This window comes from Baudoinia panamericana, assembly GCF_000338955.1.
Source record: "Baudoinia panamericana UAMH 10762 unplaced genomic scaffold BAUCOscaffold_3, whole genome shotgun sequence".
Taxonomy (NCBI): domain Eukaryota; kingdom Fungi; phylum Ascomycota; class Dothideomycetes; order Mycosphaerellales; family Teratosphaeriaceae; genus Baudoinia; species Baudoinia panamericana.
In genome coordinates, this window is record NW_006911259.1 from 698,119 (window position 1) to 711,616 (window position 13,498).

At 54.0% G+C, this 13,498-nt stretch overlaps 4 protein-coding genes across 4 annotated transcripts; 2 read left to right on the forward strand and 2 right to left on the reverse strand.

Annotated features, from left to right (window-relative positions):
- Window positions 1-1,377: 1,377 nt before the first annotated feature.
- On the forward strand, window positions 1,378-4,204 carry BAUCODRAFT_383641 (uncharacterized protein). The gene is made up of 3 exons (XM_007675817.1): window positions 1,378-1,426; window positions 1,510-3,522; window positions 3,584-4,204. The coding sequence occupies exons 2-3, from the start codon at window positions 1,670-1,672 to the stop codon at window positions 3,705-3,707; spliced, it is 1,977 nt and encodes a 658-aa protein (XP_007674007.1). The 5' UTR covers window positions 1,378-1,426; window positions 1,510-1,669; the 3' UTR covers window positions 3,708-4,204.
- A 496-nt stretch (window positions 4,205-4,700) lies between these two features.
- Window positions 4,701-7,907, reverse strand: BAUCODRAFT_65656 (uncharacterized protein; the record flags this gene model as incomplete). The annotated part of the gene is made up of 6 exons (XM_007675572.1): window positions 4,701-6,767; window positions 6,818-6,916; window positions 6,986-7,392; window positions 7,439-7,541; window positions 7,594-7,659; window positions 7,776-7,907. The coding sequence occupies 6 exons, from the start codon at window positions 7,905-7,907 to the stop codon at window positions 4,701-4,703; spliced, it is 2,874 nt and encodes a 957-aa protein (XP_007673762.1).
- Window positions 7,908-8,559: 652 nt separating this feature from the next.
- On the reverse strand, window positions 8,560-10,634 carry BAUCODRAFT_31174 (glycosyltransferase family 57 protein). Its single transcript, XM_007675342.1, has 5 exons — window positions 10,547-10,634; window positions 9,723-10,489; window positions 9,534-9,673; window positions 9,170-9,480; window positions 8,560-9,119 (listed from the first exon to the last, which is right to left on the reverse strand). The coding sequence occupies exons 1-5, from the start codon at window positions 10,621-10,623 to the stop codon at window positions 8,909-8,911; spliced, it is 1,506 nt and encodes a 501-aa protein (XP_007673532.1). The 5' UTR covers window positions 10,624-10,634; the 3' UTR covers window positions 8,560-8,908.
- Window positions 10,635-10,849: 215 nt separating this feature from the next.
- On the forward strand, window positions 10,850-13,405 carry BAUCODRAFT_84783 (glycoside hydrolase family 47 protein). Its single transcript, XM_007675606.1, has 3 exons — window positions 10,850-12,592; window positions 12,665-12,924; window positions 12,975-13,405. The coding sequence occupies exons 1-3, from the start codon at window positions 11,141-11,143 to the stop codon at window positions 13,009-13,011; spliced, it is 1,749 nt and encodes a 582-aa protein (XP_007673796.1). The 5' UTR covers window positions 10,850-11,140; the 3' UTR covers window positions 13,012-13,405.
- The last annotated feature ends 93 nt before the right edge of the window (window positions 13,406-13,498 follow it).

Below are 13,498 nucleotides of genomic sequence, written 5' to 3' on the forward strand. Positions count from 1 at the left end.
GAAGGATTGACTAAATTGGAAAAGTCTAGACTTGCAAAGCTCGAGACAGTATGAAGGTGTGTTGTACTTACACCCGGTTCTGGCGGTCGGTCTATTGACGGCCGGGCGACAACTACGGCGTATCTGACCTGGGAGCTATCCCCGCAGCTGCATCTCAAGCTGTCCGAGGCCGGCGTTCTTGCCTCGGAGTATTGAATAGATGTGATTGCAGATCATCAGAGCTATGTGCACAATCCAATCCGTGAAATAGCGGTCTCCCACTCTGACCGGTATTGGAGTTGGCTTGAAGTGCATTGAAGAACCAGTTGGAGATCATTTTGCGTAGCGTCATTCATGCGAACGAGAACACTCCAAGGCCGAGTAGTTTTCGTGAACGCACAGTCAGGATACGGAAGATACATTCCCATGCGCTCTGTCCATGGCGTCTGGCACTCTGAAATTCCCACATCAAAGGCAGAGTCTGCAGCGGTGTGCAGTAAGCCAAGAATGATTGTCCGAGCCTTGATGGCGGTGGCCCCACGAACAAGCGGAGTAGTCTCGCTCCATCGTTGCATAGCATCGAGCCCGAGAGCTGGAGAACGGCAGCGCTGGTGGTTAAGAAGTGCAAGATGTGTGTCCGGTCTGTCGAAGGCCGATTTTCGCGAGCCTAGCGCAGACTGCACGTGAGTGGCTTTGAGCTTATTAATTCCGGCAAGGTACACACGCTGGCTCATTTAGCGCATCTGTCAGGAACAACGACCCGATTCGCTGTCTTAACCGGCCCTGCAGCAAAGCTCATTGAAAGTTCGGGAGCCGCATGCACAATGCTCGCGCTTGAGTTCACCCTCTCGCTCATCCATGGCCGACCGTTGTTGATTCAAGCAGCGCCCTCTGCTTCAGTACACAGGCGCTAACATTGGTAGGACAACAGCACCAGACCCCGACCGGAGCGTGGAAACGGACCTCGGAGCTCAATGCGGCAGAGCCTATCCGCTTTGGTCGAGCATCTCATTTCCCGCCAGATGGCTCGGATCTCCCCTGTTGCATGCCGGGAGCAATGTCCCCATAATACTCCGGCTAGGCTGAGGTGGAACATTGTACTGTACTGGACATTCTGCATCTCTTTCCCTTCTACAGCGTTGTGCCCTTGTGCTTCGCAGTCAGTCGTTCATTCAATTGCTTTCTTCATTCTCCATTGCTCGTACCCCTTCATTTCTCGGCATATCCTGTTATTCTGTACTTCGATAGCTCGAGCAGCCGCTTCGGACATTGCTTTCTGCAAGCTCACCTCAGAGACAAGAGACGGCAGTCACCCAGAATCAATCGTGAGTAGAGGCGGAACTGTATATATCCTCTTCGGTTGCAGTCAGTCACACTGCGGTCTTCTCGGAAGCTCTACAGATTGAAGCTGGTGCAAAACGAGAGACGACTTCTTCGGAGGAAAAACGTAGGTCTATCCACGTGCGCCTTCGGGTAGAAGGCCGCCATTGTGCCCATAACGTAGACGGCGAAGTGCTCACTTTTCTACAGACCAAGTTTGAATCCAACCTTGTCGCTTGCAGCGCTTCCTTAAGCCTCGGACGTTTTCTTTCACGTTTGCAGTCCGGTCTCTTAGCAGCCGGACGACCTCACCATCAACACGGCAGCTCTCTCAGCAAACCTGCGGGACAGCTTCGCGCTGCCGCCGCACATGCTGGGTATGCAGGCCAGCGAGGCGATGCCCGTTGCATCTAGCTTCGGACATCGTCACACTCAATCGTTCGCACCCAAGGCTTCCTTAGGTGGCGACGGCTTCGGCTTTCCGCAGTCATCATTCCACTCAGCTCAGCCGTCCATTAGCAGTTATGCTGATAGGCACCCCCAGAGGAACACAATACAGCCGATCAACACAACGCGGCTACCATCGACAGACAGCTACAACACTGCGAGCATGCAGACGCCGCAAACGGGCTATGACATGAACTTCACTCCTCTTCTACCGTCGCAGCTGTTGATGGGCAGTCCCTTTCAGGCCGGCTCGCCGTCTACTTTCCAGTCCCCGCAGTTCCAAAGCTTTTCCAACTTCTCTCAGCAGAACGCTGGTCCTCGTCACAACCAGCAGCAGCAGCAGCATCATATGAGCAATGCATTCCACCAACAACAGCCGATGTCTCCAACTGTCTTCAATACCATGGGCTCTCCGACAACGCTTGGTGCACCGTCCTACTTCGGAATGCAGGCACCTACGACAAGCTTCAATGCTCTAAATGGAGCCAACCTGGGCGGCTACGGCCCTGCAATGAACCTCGCTCCTGGCCTCATGTCAGGTACAAGTCGTACCGTGTACCTAGGTAACATTCCTCCGGAGACTTCTGCTGAAGAGATTCTCGGTCACGTACGCAGCGGTCAGATTGAGTCTGTCCGTTTGCTGCCAGACAAGAACTGTGCCTTCATTTCATTTCTGGATGGCTCTTCAGCAACCCACTTCCACTCCGATGCAATCCTGAAGAAGCTCTCAATCAAGGGTCAGGACATTAAGATCGGCTGGGGCAAGCCATCTTCGGTGCCTACCTCAGTCGCGCTTGCTGTACAGCAGTCTGGTGCTTCGCGGAACGTCTACCTTGGAAACCTACCAGAGGAAGTAACGGAAGATGAGCTGCGTGAGGACCTGAGCAAGTTTGGCCCCCTCGATACCATCAAGATCGTCAGAGAGAAGGCTATCGGCTTCGTCCACTTCTTGTCGATAGGGAACGCCATCAAGGCCGTTACGCAGCTGCCACAGGAGCCCAAATGGCAGCCGCCACGCCGAGTCTACTACGGCAAAGACCGATGTGCTTACGTCTCGAAAACCCAACAACAGAATGCTGCCCAGTATCTTGGCATTGCGCCCGGCTACGCTCACGTGCTCAATGGGGCCGACCGCGATCTGATCACGAACGCTCTAGCACAGCAGTCTGTCGCAGCTGCGGCAGTCGCGACCACTGCCGGCGGCGTTAATAACCTCGGCAACCGTACGGTCTATCTTGGCAACATCCACCCAGAGACCACGATCGAAGAGATCTGCAACGTCGTTCGCGGTGGCTTGTTACATCATATTCGCTACATACCCGACAAGCATATCTGCTTTGTCACCTTCATCGATCCGACTTCTGCCGCGTCATTTTACGCCTTGAGCAACTTGCAGGGCCTCATGATCCACAACCGCAGATTGAAGATTGGATGGGGCAAACACTCCGGCGCTCTTCCTCCTGCGATTGCACTCGCCGTTTCTGGCGGTGCTTCCCGTAACGTGTACATTGGTAACTTGGACGAGTCATGGTCCGAAGACCGCCTGCGTCAAGACTTCCAGGAGTATGGTGAGATTGAACTGGTCAACACCTTGCGAGAGAAGAGCTGTGCTTTCGTGAACTTTACGAACATTGCAAATGCGATCAAAGCAATCGAGGCAGTCAGAGGCAAGGATGAGTACAAGCGCTTCAAGGTGAACTTTGGCAAAGACCGATGCGGAAACCCGCCCAGACATGTCCTCAATGCGCAGCAGATGCAGCAACAGCAACAGCAACAGCAACAACAGAACCAAGAGAACGGAATTGGCTCTCCGTCGCCGGTCAATGGACTGCAACAGGCTAGGACTCACAGCTCAGTGTCGCCCGCGAGCTCAGGTGCCAATGCTTACAATCCTCTCAACGGACCGACTGCGTCTACAATCTTCAACACAGGCAATAACAACCCTCTTACAATGTATCTAGCCGCGACTCAACAACATGTTCAAGCAGCGGCCGAGGCGTCGCAGCAGGCAGCTCAACAAACAGCGCAGCAGCAACGTAGCGAGTCGACTCCGTCTCCTTTCTCTGCTCAAACATACCAAAACCAGCAGACTTACCAGCACCCACAATCAGCAACGCAGCTTCAGAGCCAGCAGGCATTTTACAGCTCACCTAATGAAGTGACTTCGACGCGGTCTTCCGGCCTTGAGCCTCCGTCTCAACTGTACGGTCACGGGAGCCACCAGAGCATGTACCTCACTAACGGCGCGGCGTCGCATTCATACAACAACTCGCAGAACCTTCGAGCCCAGCACAGCCGTACTCTGAGCTTGCCTGCATTCTCACTACAGCAGGCGCAACAAGCCCAGCAGCAGCAACAACAAAGCCCCGCTGGATATGGTGGACTTAGCAACGGGCTTGGTGGTTATGGCAGCGCATATGGTCTAGGTGTCAGCGGCGAAGGCACGTTGCCAGGGTGGGCCGAAGAAGAGGTTGCATAAGCTGCTTTGTTTGCATAAGCATATTACTTGGAGTTGGGTTGCTTGAACACACTAATTGGTCGTGATCATGCACTGCTTTGGACATTGCAGGGTTGCATGGGGTTGGCAGTTCATGCCAATCTGTATTCGGCGTTGTGGTGGTGGCGCAAAAGACTTGGTACGCGGATGATTTCTCGTCTACACTGCTCTCAGGTGTTTGTACGCATCGTTAGAGAGATTGGCATGGCTTAGAACAGGTATCCCGGAGATCTAACAATACTTGTCGCAGCAGGCTCGGTGTTTACCGAGCAGCTTTCCGCACATATTCAACGCTACAGACTTACATCATCGCGTGCTCAACGCAAACAGCTCTCAGACAACATGGCGCCGCAGCGCCACGCTATATGTATTACAGTCCACCACATCCTCCCCATTCCACACAGCCGCTCTCCAAGTGCTTTGCTGTCAGAAACCAGTCGCGATGCTGCTAGAAAGCTCATTTGAAGTCGTACTTCGTACCCTGGCGAGTGACTGGCTTACCGGTCGATCGGCTAACAACTGCCGCTACGCCCTTAGCCTGTCTTGCTCGGACTTTGATCGATGGCTTCTTCTCAGGCCTTGAGTGCAGATGGCCCATTTCCTCCAGCGCCATAGAGTTGGTCCACTTCAAGCAGCGGTCCTGTGCCGCCGTCTCACCCTCATGCGCGCGGTGACGGGTACTCACGCGGGTCGCCTGCTCCTCCTCGGCTTCCACCTTCTTCGTCGCCTCGGCCTCACGGAAGCTTTTGAGTGCCTCCATGTAGCGTGCGATGGTTTCGTGCCAGTCGGAGAGCTCTCTACGAAGCTTCTTCTCGCGCTCGCCGCGATCGTCAAGCCAGCCGATAAGGTTGTCGAGGCGGTCTGGGTCGTCAATGTAAGCCCACTCGTGAGCGTCACGCAGGCTAGTGGCGCCTTCCTCCTGCTTGCGACGTTCGAGAGTACTGATGCCGAAGCGCGCACGGTACGCCTTCTGCTCCTCTGGCGCAAGATTGATGAAGCCATCAGCCTCCATTTCCTCTGGACCCTGGACCCATAGGCGTCCATTCGCGTAACCATAGTCAGCTGTGCTGGAGCGCGGAAGACCAGCAAATGGCATACCATTCCGCTCGAACCAGTAATATCGATTGCAAAAGCGATCTTTACCCAGCATCTTCGTGCGCTGGACGTTAGCCTCACGCAAGTCGGAGTCGCATTCTTCGATCTTGGCCTCTGCCTCTTCGATACGCGCACGCAGCTCCTCGCGTTCCCGACAGACCTTCTTGAACTCCTTTGATTGCTTGTTCTTCGCAGCCTCGGCCTTGTCTGCCCTTTCCTTCTCTCGGCGAGCAGTTTCTTCGTCACGTTTGCGCTTACGGTCACTAGCACGTCTCAGTGACCGTCCATTGGGAGGCACTTCTTCGTCGGGATCCGAACTGCCCGCGCCATTTGTCTCGAGCGTGTCGTCGCCTTCGCCGTCCACGGATGCTGGCTCCACACTGTCAAGTTTCGGCGACTCTGCCATGTTTTGAGGCAGCATGATCTTGTACTCGCGATCTTTGATCTGGAACTCTTCGGTGCACGCTTTCTTCTCTCGCTGATGTTCGATCTTCCGTTTGCGGACGTCAGTCATGTCTTCACTGCATGCCTCGAGGAACTCCTTGATAGCAGCGGTCGTGATGGACAAAATTGTAATCATTTGCAAGGCCGAGATACGTAGATCAACGCTCAGCTTGGCGTATTGATGCAATGCAGTCTCTTGGCTGGGCGGAAGGTCCATGGGTGCAAGCTCCGCGAGGATAGTGTCACAGCGCTGCTTGAAGGCTGCGTTCAGGGAGAGTTGGTGAAGTAGCCCAACCAAGACCACCTGCCAGCCGCCATTGAGGAAGTCGCGCGAAGCAAGCCGGGCTTTCCAACTGCGCTCTCCAAGCATCTCGGCGGCGCGGTGCTGCTTTTCGCCTGTCGGTGTGCGTGGGTTGTCAAACGCTGGATCGACGTGGCTAAGTCTGCTGCGTGTCGATCTCGCAGGGACGTCAGGCTGCGGTGTTGATACTTCGCTCTCAATGAGGCCATCGGAAGCCGGCTCTTCAACATCGGCTACCATGTCCAGCATGCCTTTGGCAACGAGCAACTTGCCACTCTTGTCGACAAGCTGGGTTAACACAGCGCAATGAACCTCCTCGAGCAGTTGACAAGGCGGGTCGATCTCGGTGTATCTCATAGCGTCCACGAAATCGTCAAAAGTGAAGCTGTCGATGACGTATACCTCGCACTGTACATTTAGTGTGTTCCACACTTCGAGCAACAAGCCCATCGCATCCATGGAAATGTCTTCAAATGATATGCGGCGACCAGACATCACATACTCGTGTTGCTCTTCTGTGAAGAATTTCAGCTGCGGTCGAGAGGAGCCATTGTGCTTGGGCGGTAGGTCGAGATCCTCAATTGGATAACGTATGGGTGGGGGCATTGGAGGCTTGGGATCCACGCGCGAAGCCAAAGCTTGATGCTGATACTGCTGAAGCTGTTGCTGTGTCGCGCCAGGGTGCTGGGAAAGTCAGCGGTCGCACACAGTGAGTCTCTATGCTCATATCGTACCTGCTGCTGAATGCGTGCCAGCTCTTGCTGTTGCCTAGCAATCTCCTCCGATTTGGCCGAGCGCCGTCCTTTAGGCGGTCTCATCTGGAGCAGTTGATGCTGAACATCGTCAGCATCGTTTGCTCTGGGCAATGGTAAGGTTTCCGAAGCTACCACGTGCAGACGTACCTTGTTCAAAAGCAGTTTGGCGTCTTGCAGCAAATGGCCAGGAATCTCCATAGGTAGTCTGTGCCTGATAGCCAGGTGCTCCTTGACAAGCCATGGTGCGCCTATCCAAGCCTCGCGCTGCAACGAGTTCTTCAAGAAAGCGCGAAGGTTCTGCTTGGTGAAGACCTTGCGGTCGCGACGGACATGCGTTTCATCGAGAAGTGCTTCCTTGTCTGACACATCACCCAAGCGAACAAAGTACCGCGAGAAGGCAGGCCGCTGGACGGTACCATCAGGACCTCTTATCATGGGAAACTTGGCCTTCTCACGGATCATGCCGGGAATCTGTTCGCCATCCGGAGGCAGGAGAGCTATAACAGCCTCACCCGGAAAGTAGTCTTTCTTGAACTCGTCGAAGATGTAGCTCACTATAGATGGTTAGTGCGTTCACGGTCGGTAGACTAGGACGCATACCAAGGTCGTCAATGCGGGAGATTGTCGAGAACTGAACTTTGCGTAGAATGGGTTCTTTGAGTGGCAGCGGGAAGACATCTTCGATATCTGCTTTGCTCTTGGTCTAAGCGGGTGTCAGTAAGGTTGCTATATCAACGGCGTGCTTGACAACATACCTCTGACTCCAGTGCGTCCCAGTAGTTCAGACCAGACTTGCCGTTGACCGCGTCGGTGAACTTCCTCTGCAAGAAAGTCAGCGTCTCCTGCGTCACCACGCGGATCGCACATCATACCTGGCTTAAGTATTCGTATCTGCGCGCGGTCAGCAGTGTCCCGTACGAAAGGGTGGACAAGATACGTGCCTTCGCAGGTACTTCTCATATTCCGTGAACACTTCATTGGTCCCTCGCATGACAAAGACATCTGTGCTATCGGTGATGTTGGCGGGCGGAGCCAGGCGCGTAAACTCCTTTCTCTTGTACAGCACCATGGAGGGCAGTGTTTCCTTGCCTAACCGCAACCTTCAAGCAATACAGCCACCGTTCATCCAAGGCTGACCTGGTGGGCTACGTTGGGTTTCTATCAATGTTGGGTGATGGCAGTCCTGACTTGAAGCCTGGTAGGGGCCACGGTTGGCTTGTGCGAAGGCCTGAACGGGGTACCAGTTGGTGATGCGCAGGGTTATAGCGCCCAGCGGGTAGAAAGAACGTCAGACTAGCATTGTCGAGCTTGTGAAGCGGCTTCAGCACAGCTGCGGAGCCTGTTGTAGAAGCCTGTGGTAGGCGGTGATGGGAGGGAGAAGTTTGTGGGAGAAGATGAGGTCTAGCGCGGAAAGACATGGCTCCAGAAGATGGATCGCGGGGGTGAGAGAGTCTGCCGCAGCGCTGGGCATGCCAAAGGGACGCACGAAGCATGCAGCGGCTTTGACGGTAGATCCCTGTCGGTGCGGTTGCTGCCGCCCTCTTGGCTGCAAGCTAAAATGGCGATGCCGTCCTCGCTGATGCTGCTCTGTCTACCCTACTTTTGCCCGAGCTTGCCGTCACAACCTTGCATACCAGTATACGTATATTTGGGTCCATTGTGATCGCAAGAATGTGCACAGTTTCACGAGGACGATAGGAACTGTCCAGCTTCACATCGTAGCGGTCCACACCATGCGACGTGATTGAACAACCACTCTCCTTTTGCTTCTCCTGCCCGGCGTACCTGTATGTTTCCACGCCAGATGAATCATGCCGGTTTTAGCCCGTTGTTGCTCTTCCAAGTATCGCGATGTCTGTGGCGCAACACATTATGCAACATGGCGTGCCTCTTCACAACATAGTCATTCACTGCTCCGTATATCATGCCCACCACTTGTAATTTACGCGCCACAGTCTCAGAGCTTACAACCACGACGCTCGACATCTCTCGCGACAACCAGATGTTGAAGTAATCCTGCGGTAATATGGAATACTGTCGCAATGCGACCAGATCGCTGATTTGGCTCGTCTATGTTGTGAGAAAGACTACAAGAAACCCGATCCAGCTCCCCACCACGCCGACGGCTGAGTACGAGCTGATGAACATTAACGGAAGAAACTCGTACCGCTCGCCAAACAGCAGCTCATGCGCAAGTGCGCAGTAAGCTATGAGTGGAACCGCAACTCCAATGTAGAGCAGTGACAAACGATCGAGCAGGAATATCCTTGGCTTCTCAGATCTATATCCTGTCAGCAACAAGCCATCGCGTTCGCTACGGCGCACACTTACGCGGGTGCTAGTCTGTCAAACGACATGAGGAATATGACTAACCACGCAACAGCGTACACCATCTTGATGGGAAACTCCATTGGTGTGTACAGCAAGGGAAATAGGCTCACGTGACCACTGACAGCCAGCGGTCTGAAGGCGCCAAGGTAACGTCGATCTTTGAGCGCGAGCAGACTGAAAGGTATGATGACGAGCAATATCGCCTTCTCGTGGACATGCCAGCCGAAGAGGAACGATGCATAGCCGCAAAGTGCGAGAGCGGCGACGAAGTTATCCCATGTTGGTCGGAAGAAGAGCTTGGCCAATGCCGGCTGTATCTCTGTTAGCGGTGCGCAGTCGTCAGCCCGACTTCGATATCACAAACCAGCTGAGCGGCCAAAGTGAGTACAAAAGTGACTCTTGGTGCGACTTCTGGGAGTACGGCGAACGAGGTGTCTCCGACGAGGCCTCGAGTAACACTGTTCACCGCCTCGAGATTGACCGGCAGCTTGAGGTAAGGCGCGGCTAACAGCGATCAGTAGTGGTTCCGGAGTGCAAGTTGGGTTCGTCATACCGTAGATTAAGATCCGATCGGTGAAGGAGTACATTGCCCAGACGTTTGGCGCCCAATAAGCATGGCAGAGTCCTCTCGAAAACGGGAACAACCTGCTCATCACTTGCTCTATCTGTCCGTAGTAGATAAAGGGACCGAATGCAAGGAGCGCGACCACGGCGATACCGACTCCAAGTTTGATGCAGTTACTGAATCGGACGTCAAAAATCGACCGTGGTCCAAGGCAGTATGTTCGTAAGAGATAGACGAAGTAAGCGGGTGCGAGGTACAGGTATATGTGTTTCAGACACAACAGAGCGGCAAAGATGAGGCCGCTTGGAAGTAGGCCCGTGGGCTTGCGGGCCAAAACAACCGACAGAAGCAGGATGCCGTAGAGGAGACCGTTGTACTGGAAATGGACGTGATCGATGATGAGCAAGCCTGGGCTCAAAAGTATCGACAGCGCAGCCGCATGACTCTGCTTTCTCGACCCAGCTGGTGTTGATTGCACGAACAGGGATAGCGCATAGACAAGCACCAGCTCGGTGACGATCACGGTAGCCCGCTGGAAATGGACAGTCTGCCAACTATCGTAGCCAAGGTTGTTAATTTGAAGCATCTTCGGATCGACGTAGCGTGCCAATTGTGACAGAAATAATTCAAAGTAGGCGAAGAACGGTGGGTAATCGAGTGTCCACTCTGAAGTCTTGTCGAAGTACCATTGTTTAAGTGGTAAGGAGTGCGTGATCGCAAGCCAGTTACGATGCACTTCAAAGTCTGTCGATCTGCTAGACGAGAGTCAGCTACGCCCTCCAAATACTGGAGTTTTAACGGGGACCGAATACTAGGCCGGCCATAGTAAGACTTTGAATGCCGTACCCAAGACCGCGGTCTGCAGGATGGTCGGATACTGTTCGGCCATGGGGGTGCCTTTCATGTCCTTATCGGTGTCTTTTCATGTCATCTGTAATATGTCTCAGTTATGAAGGCGTACCACCGGATTGGCAAAGACAGGGCGACGTACACGGAGTTGGTCGCGCTCACGTCTGTACGTGTCGTTGACTACGGCCGATTCCGGTTAGCGTATCAAGCAGAACGTCGATCACTGCACTGAGATACGCTTCGCAGCTCACTCCGGGCATCCTTAACAGTCATCATCACCACGAGTCACACCACAAACTACTTCGTTCGCTACAACAGGCAATATCTATGCATTATACTCAGCGAATCCGCCTTCTTATGCCATCTCGCATGGTGTCGCAACTGTAAGAACGTCGCTCACGGACGGCTTTCTCCGAAGAGGGTCATTGCGAGAACTCAATCCATCCATCTCCTATTATCTCGTTGTTTGGCCTTCAAAGTTCCGACACGCCCAGAGACCTGGTGCTATGATGTGTCGTCCATATTGTGGGAAGCCGGTCTAGCAAGCTGACGGCGTTATGCTTCCTATCTTGCGGCGATGGGCCTTTTACGCAGTCTTCACGTCCATCTCTCTGTTCTTGCTTCTTCGTTTCATTTACGCAACAGCACAGGCTGATGGTGGTCCAGCCATATCACGCCTTCGATGGCAGGATGTCCCCGTACACTACCCTGTTGCAAACATGACCGCGCTGCCATCTGGTCCATGCGTAGGGATACCGAAATTGCAGACACATTACGTATTTCGATCGGCAAAAGAGCGCGTCGTACAGCAGGAACGTCTGGCGGCGGTCAAGGAGGCATTCGTGCATAGTTGGCATGGCTACAAGCGCAATGCTTGGTCGCAAGATGAGGTAGCTCCGGTCTCTGGCAGAATCCACAACAACTTCGGCGGCTGGGGTGCGACTCTTATTGATTCCCTGGACTCGCTTTGGATACTGGGCTTGAAGGAAGAGTTCGCGGACGCGCTGACCCAGCTGCACAAGGTTGACTTCGGTACCACGGCCGCAGACGAACTGAATGTGTTCGAGACAACCATTCGCTACCTCGGAGGACTGATAGCTGCATACGACGTGAGCGAGCACCGTTACCATATACTCCTGGACAAGGCGGTCCAGGTTGGGGAGATGCTTTACAAGGCTTTCGATACACCGAACCACATGCCTATAACACGGTGGAACTGGCGGAGTGGCGCTCAGGGTGGCGCCCAGGAAGCCGCAAGCTTCTCATTGCTTGCAGAGGTCGGATCTTTCTCTTTGGAGTTTACACGCTTGTCTCAGCTTACCGGTGACTCTAAGTGGTATGATATTGTAGCCCGCATCACAGATGCATTCGAAGCTCAGCAGAACCACACCAAGATTCCTGGCCTCTTTCCGTCGCAGCTTGATACCCAACATATGGACTTCACGAGAGACATCACGTTTACTTTCGGCGGTCAAGCGGACTCTGTGTACGAGTATTTCTCCAAGCAGCACCTCCTCCTAGGTGGTCGAAACGAGCAGTACCGCACCCTCTATTCCACAGCCCTAGCGTCCGCGAAGCAGCACCTCTTCTTTCGTCCCCTGAACCCCAACAATTTAGACTTGCTGCTGTCCGGCACCCTGAAACGTTTTTCCGCCGGCCGTATCACCCTCGTTACAGAAGCAGAGCATTTGTCCTGCTTTGCTGGTGGCATGGTGGCGTTAGCTGCTAAAGCATTCCGGGAAGAACAAAACATCGAGACGGCACGACAGTTGGTAGGTGGTTGTCTGTGGGCGTACGAGAGCATGCCAAGCGGTATCATGCCTGAAGTAATCCGCGTTGCGCCGTGTCAGGTTACGGAAGACGACGATTGCACATGGTCAGAAGAGCGGTGGTTCGACGCCGTTGCGGCGGACAGCACTGCTCAGAGCCCGCAGCAAACCATCAATGATAAAGGCCTGGCACCCGGCTTCCTTGACGTACCCGACCCGAGGTATCTACTCCGGCCTGAGGTAAGCAGCAATGTGTAGAACCCTCCGTGTTGTCTGGGAGGAAGCTGACCCTCCTACCCATTATTGGTTTAGGCAATCGAGAGCTTATTCGTGCTGTATCGTATTACTGGAGACGAGGCTCTCCGTGACAAGGCATGGGTAATGTTCCAGGCCATCAGCAACGCCACAAGGACCGACATCGCGTACGCCTCCATCGAAGACGTACGAGCTTCAAAGTGGAGTGACGTAAGGTGGATCGACTCCATGGAGAGCTTCTGGCTCGGGGAAACGCTCAAGTACTTCTACCTCATGTTCAGTGACCCGGATGTCATCAGCTTGGACGAATACGTACTGTAAGTCACATGTCAGCTTACCGCTTGAAACGACGCTGACCAATGATTAGAACAACCGAGGCGCATCCGCTGCTACGGCCAGCATAAGTTTTGGTTCCAGAGTGCGTGACTGGTATTCTACGACCACACCTCTGATCGAGCAAGAAATGCCCTACCGCGAGAGTGGGGCGCCAAGCCTCCCCTGATCCTTTCAAGGTCCCGTTCCAGGCTCATATGTCGCCCCGCCTTATATGAAGCATTCAAGCACCATGATGTCGCAAACTTTCGGAATGCAATCGACAGTGGCGAAGACGCAGCCATAGATCGATTGACTGACAATCGGTTGCGAACGCCGGCTCCATCGCGCAGACCAAGGCCATGTCGAATGCTCGCGTGCGCCATTCTCATGTATATGTGCTCAAGGATGAGAATCCGAGACAGCGACAGCGAACCGTCCCAATGGAGGCCCTGTCGCTGGGTTACTCGCGAACAGGCACGATGAGTATGGACATGGTATGAGCGCCTTTCAAGACTCGGGTGCTGAACAAAGTTTCCAGCCATGAAAGCTGCGCTGGAGATGCTTGGAATACCGACA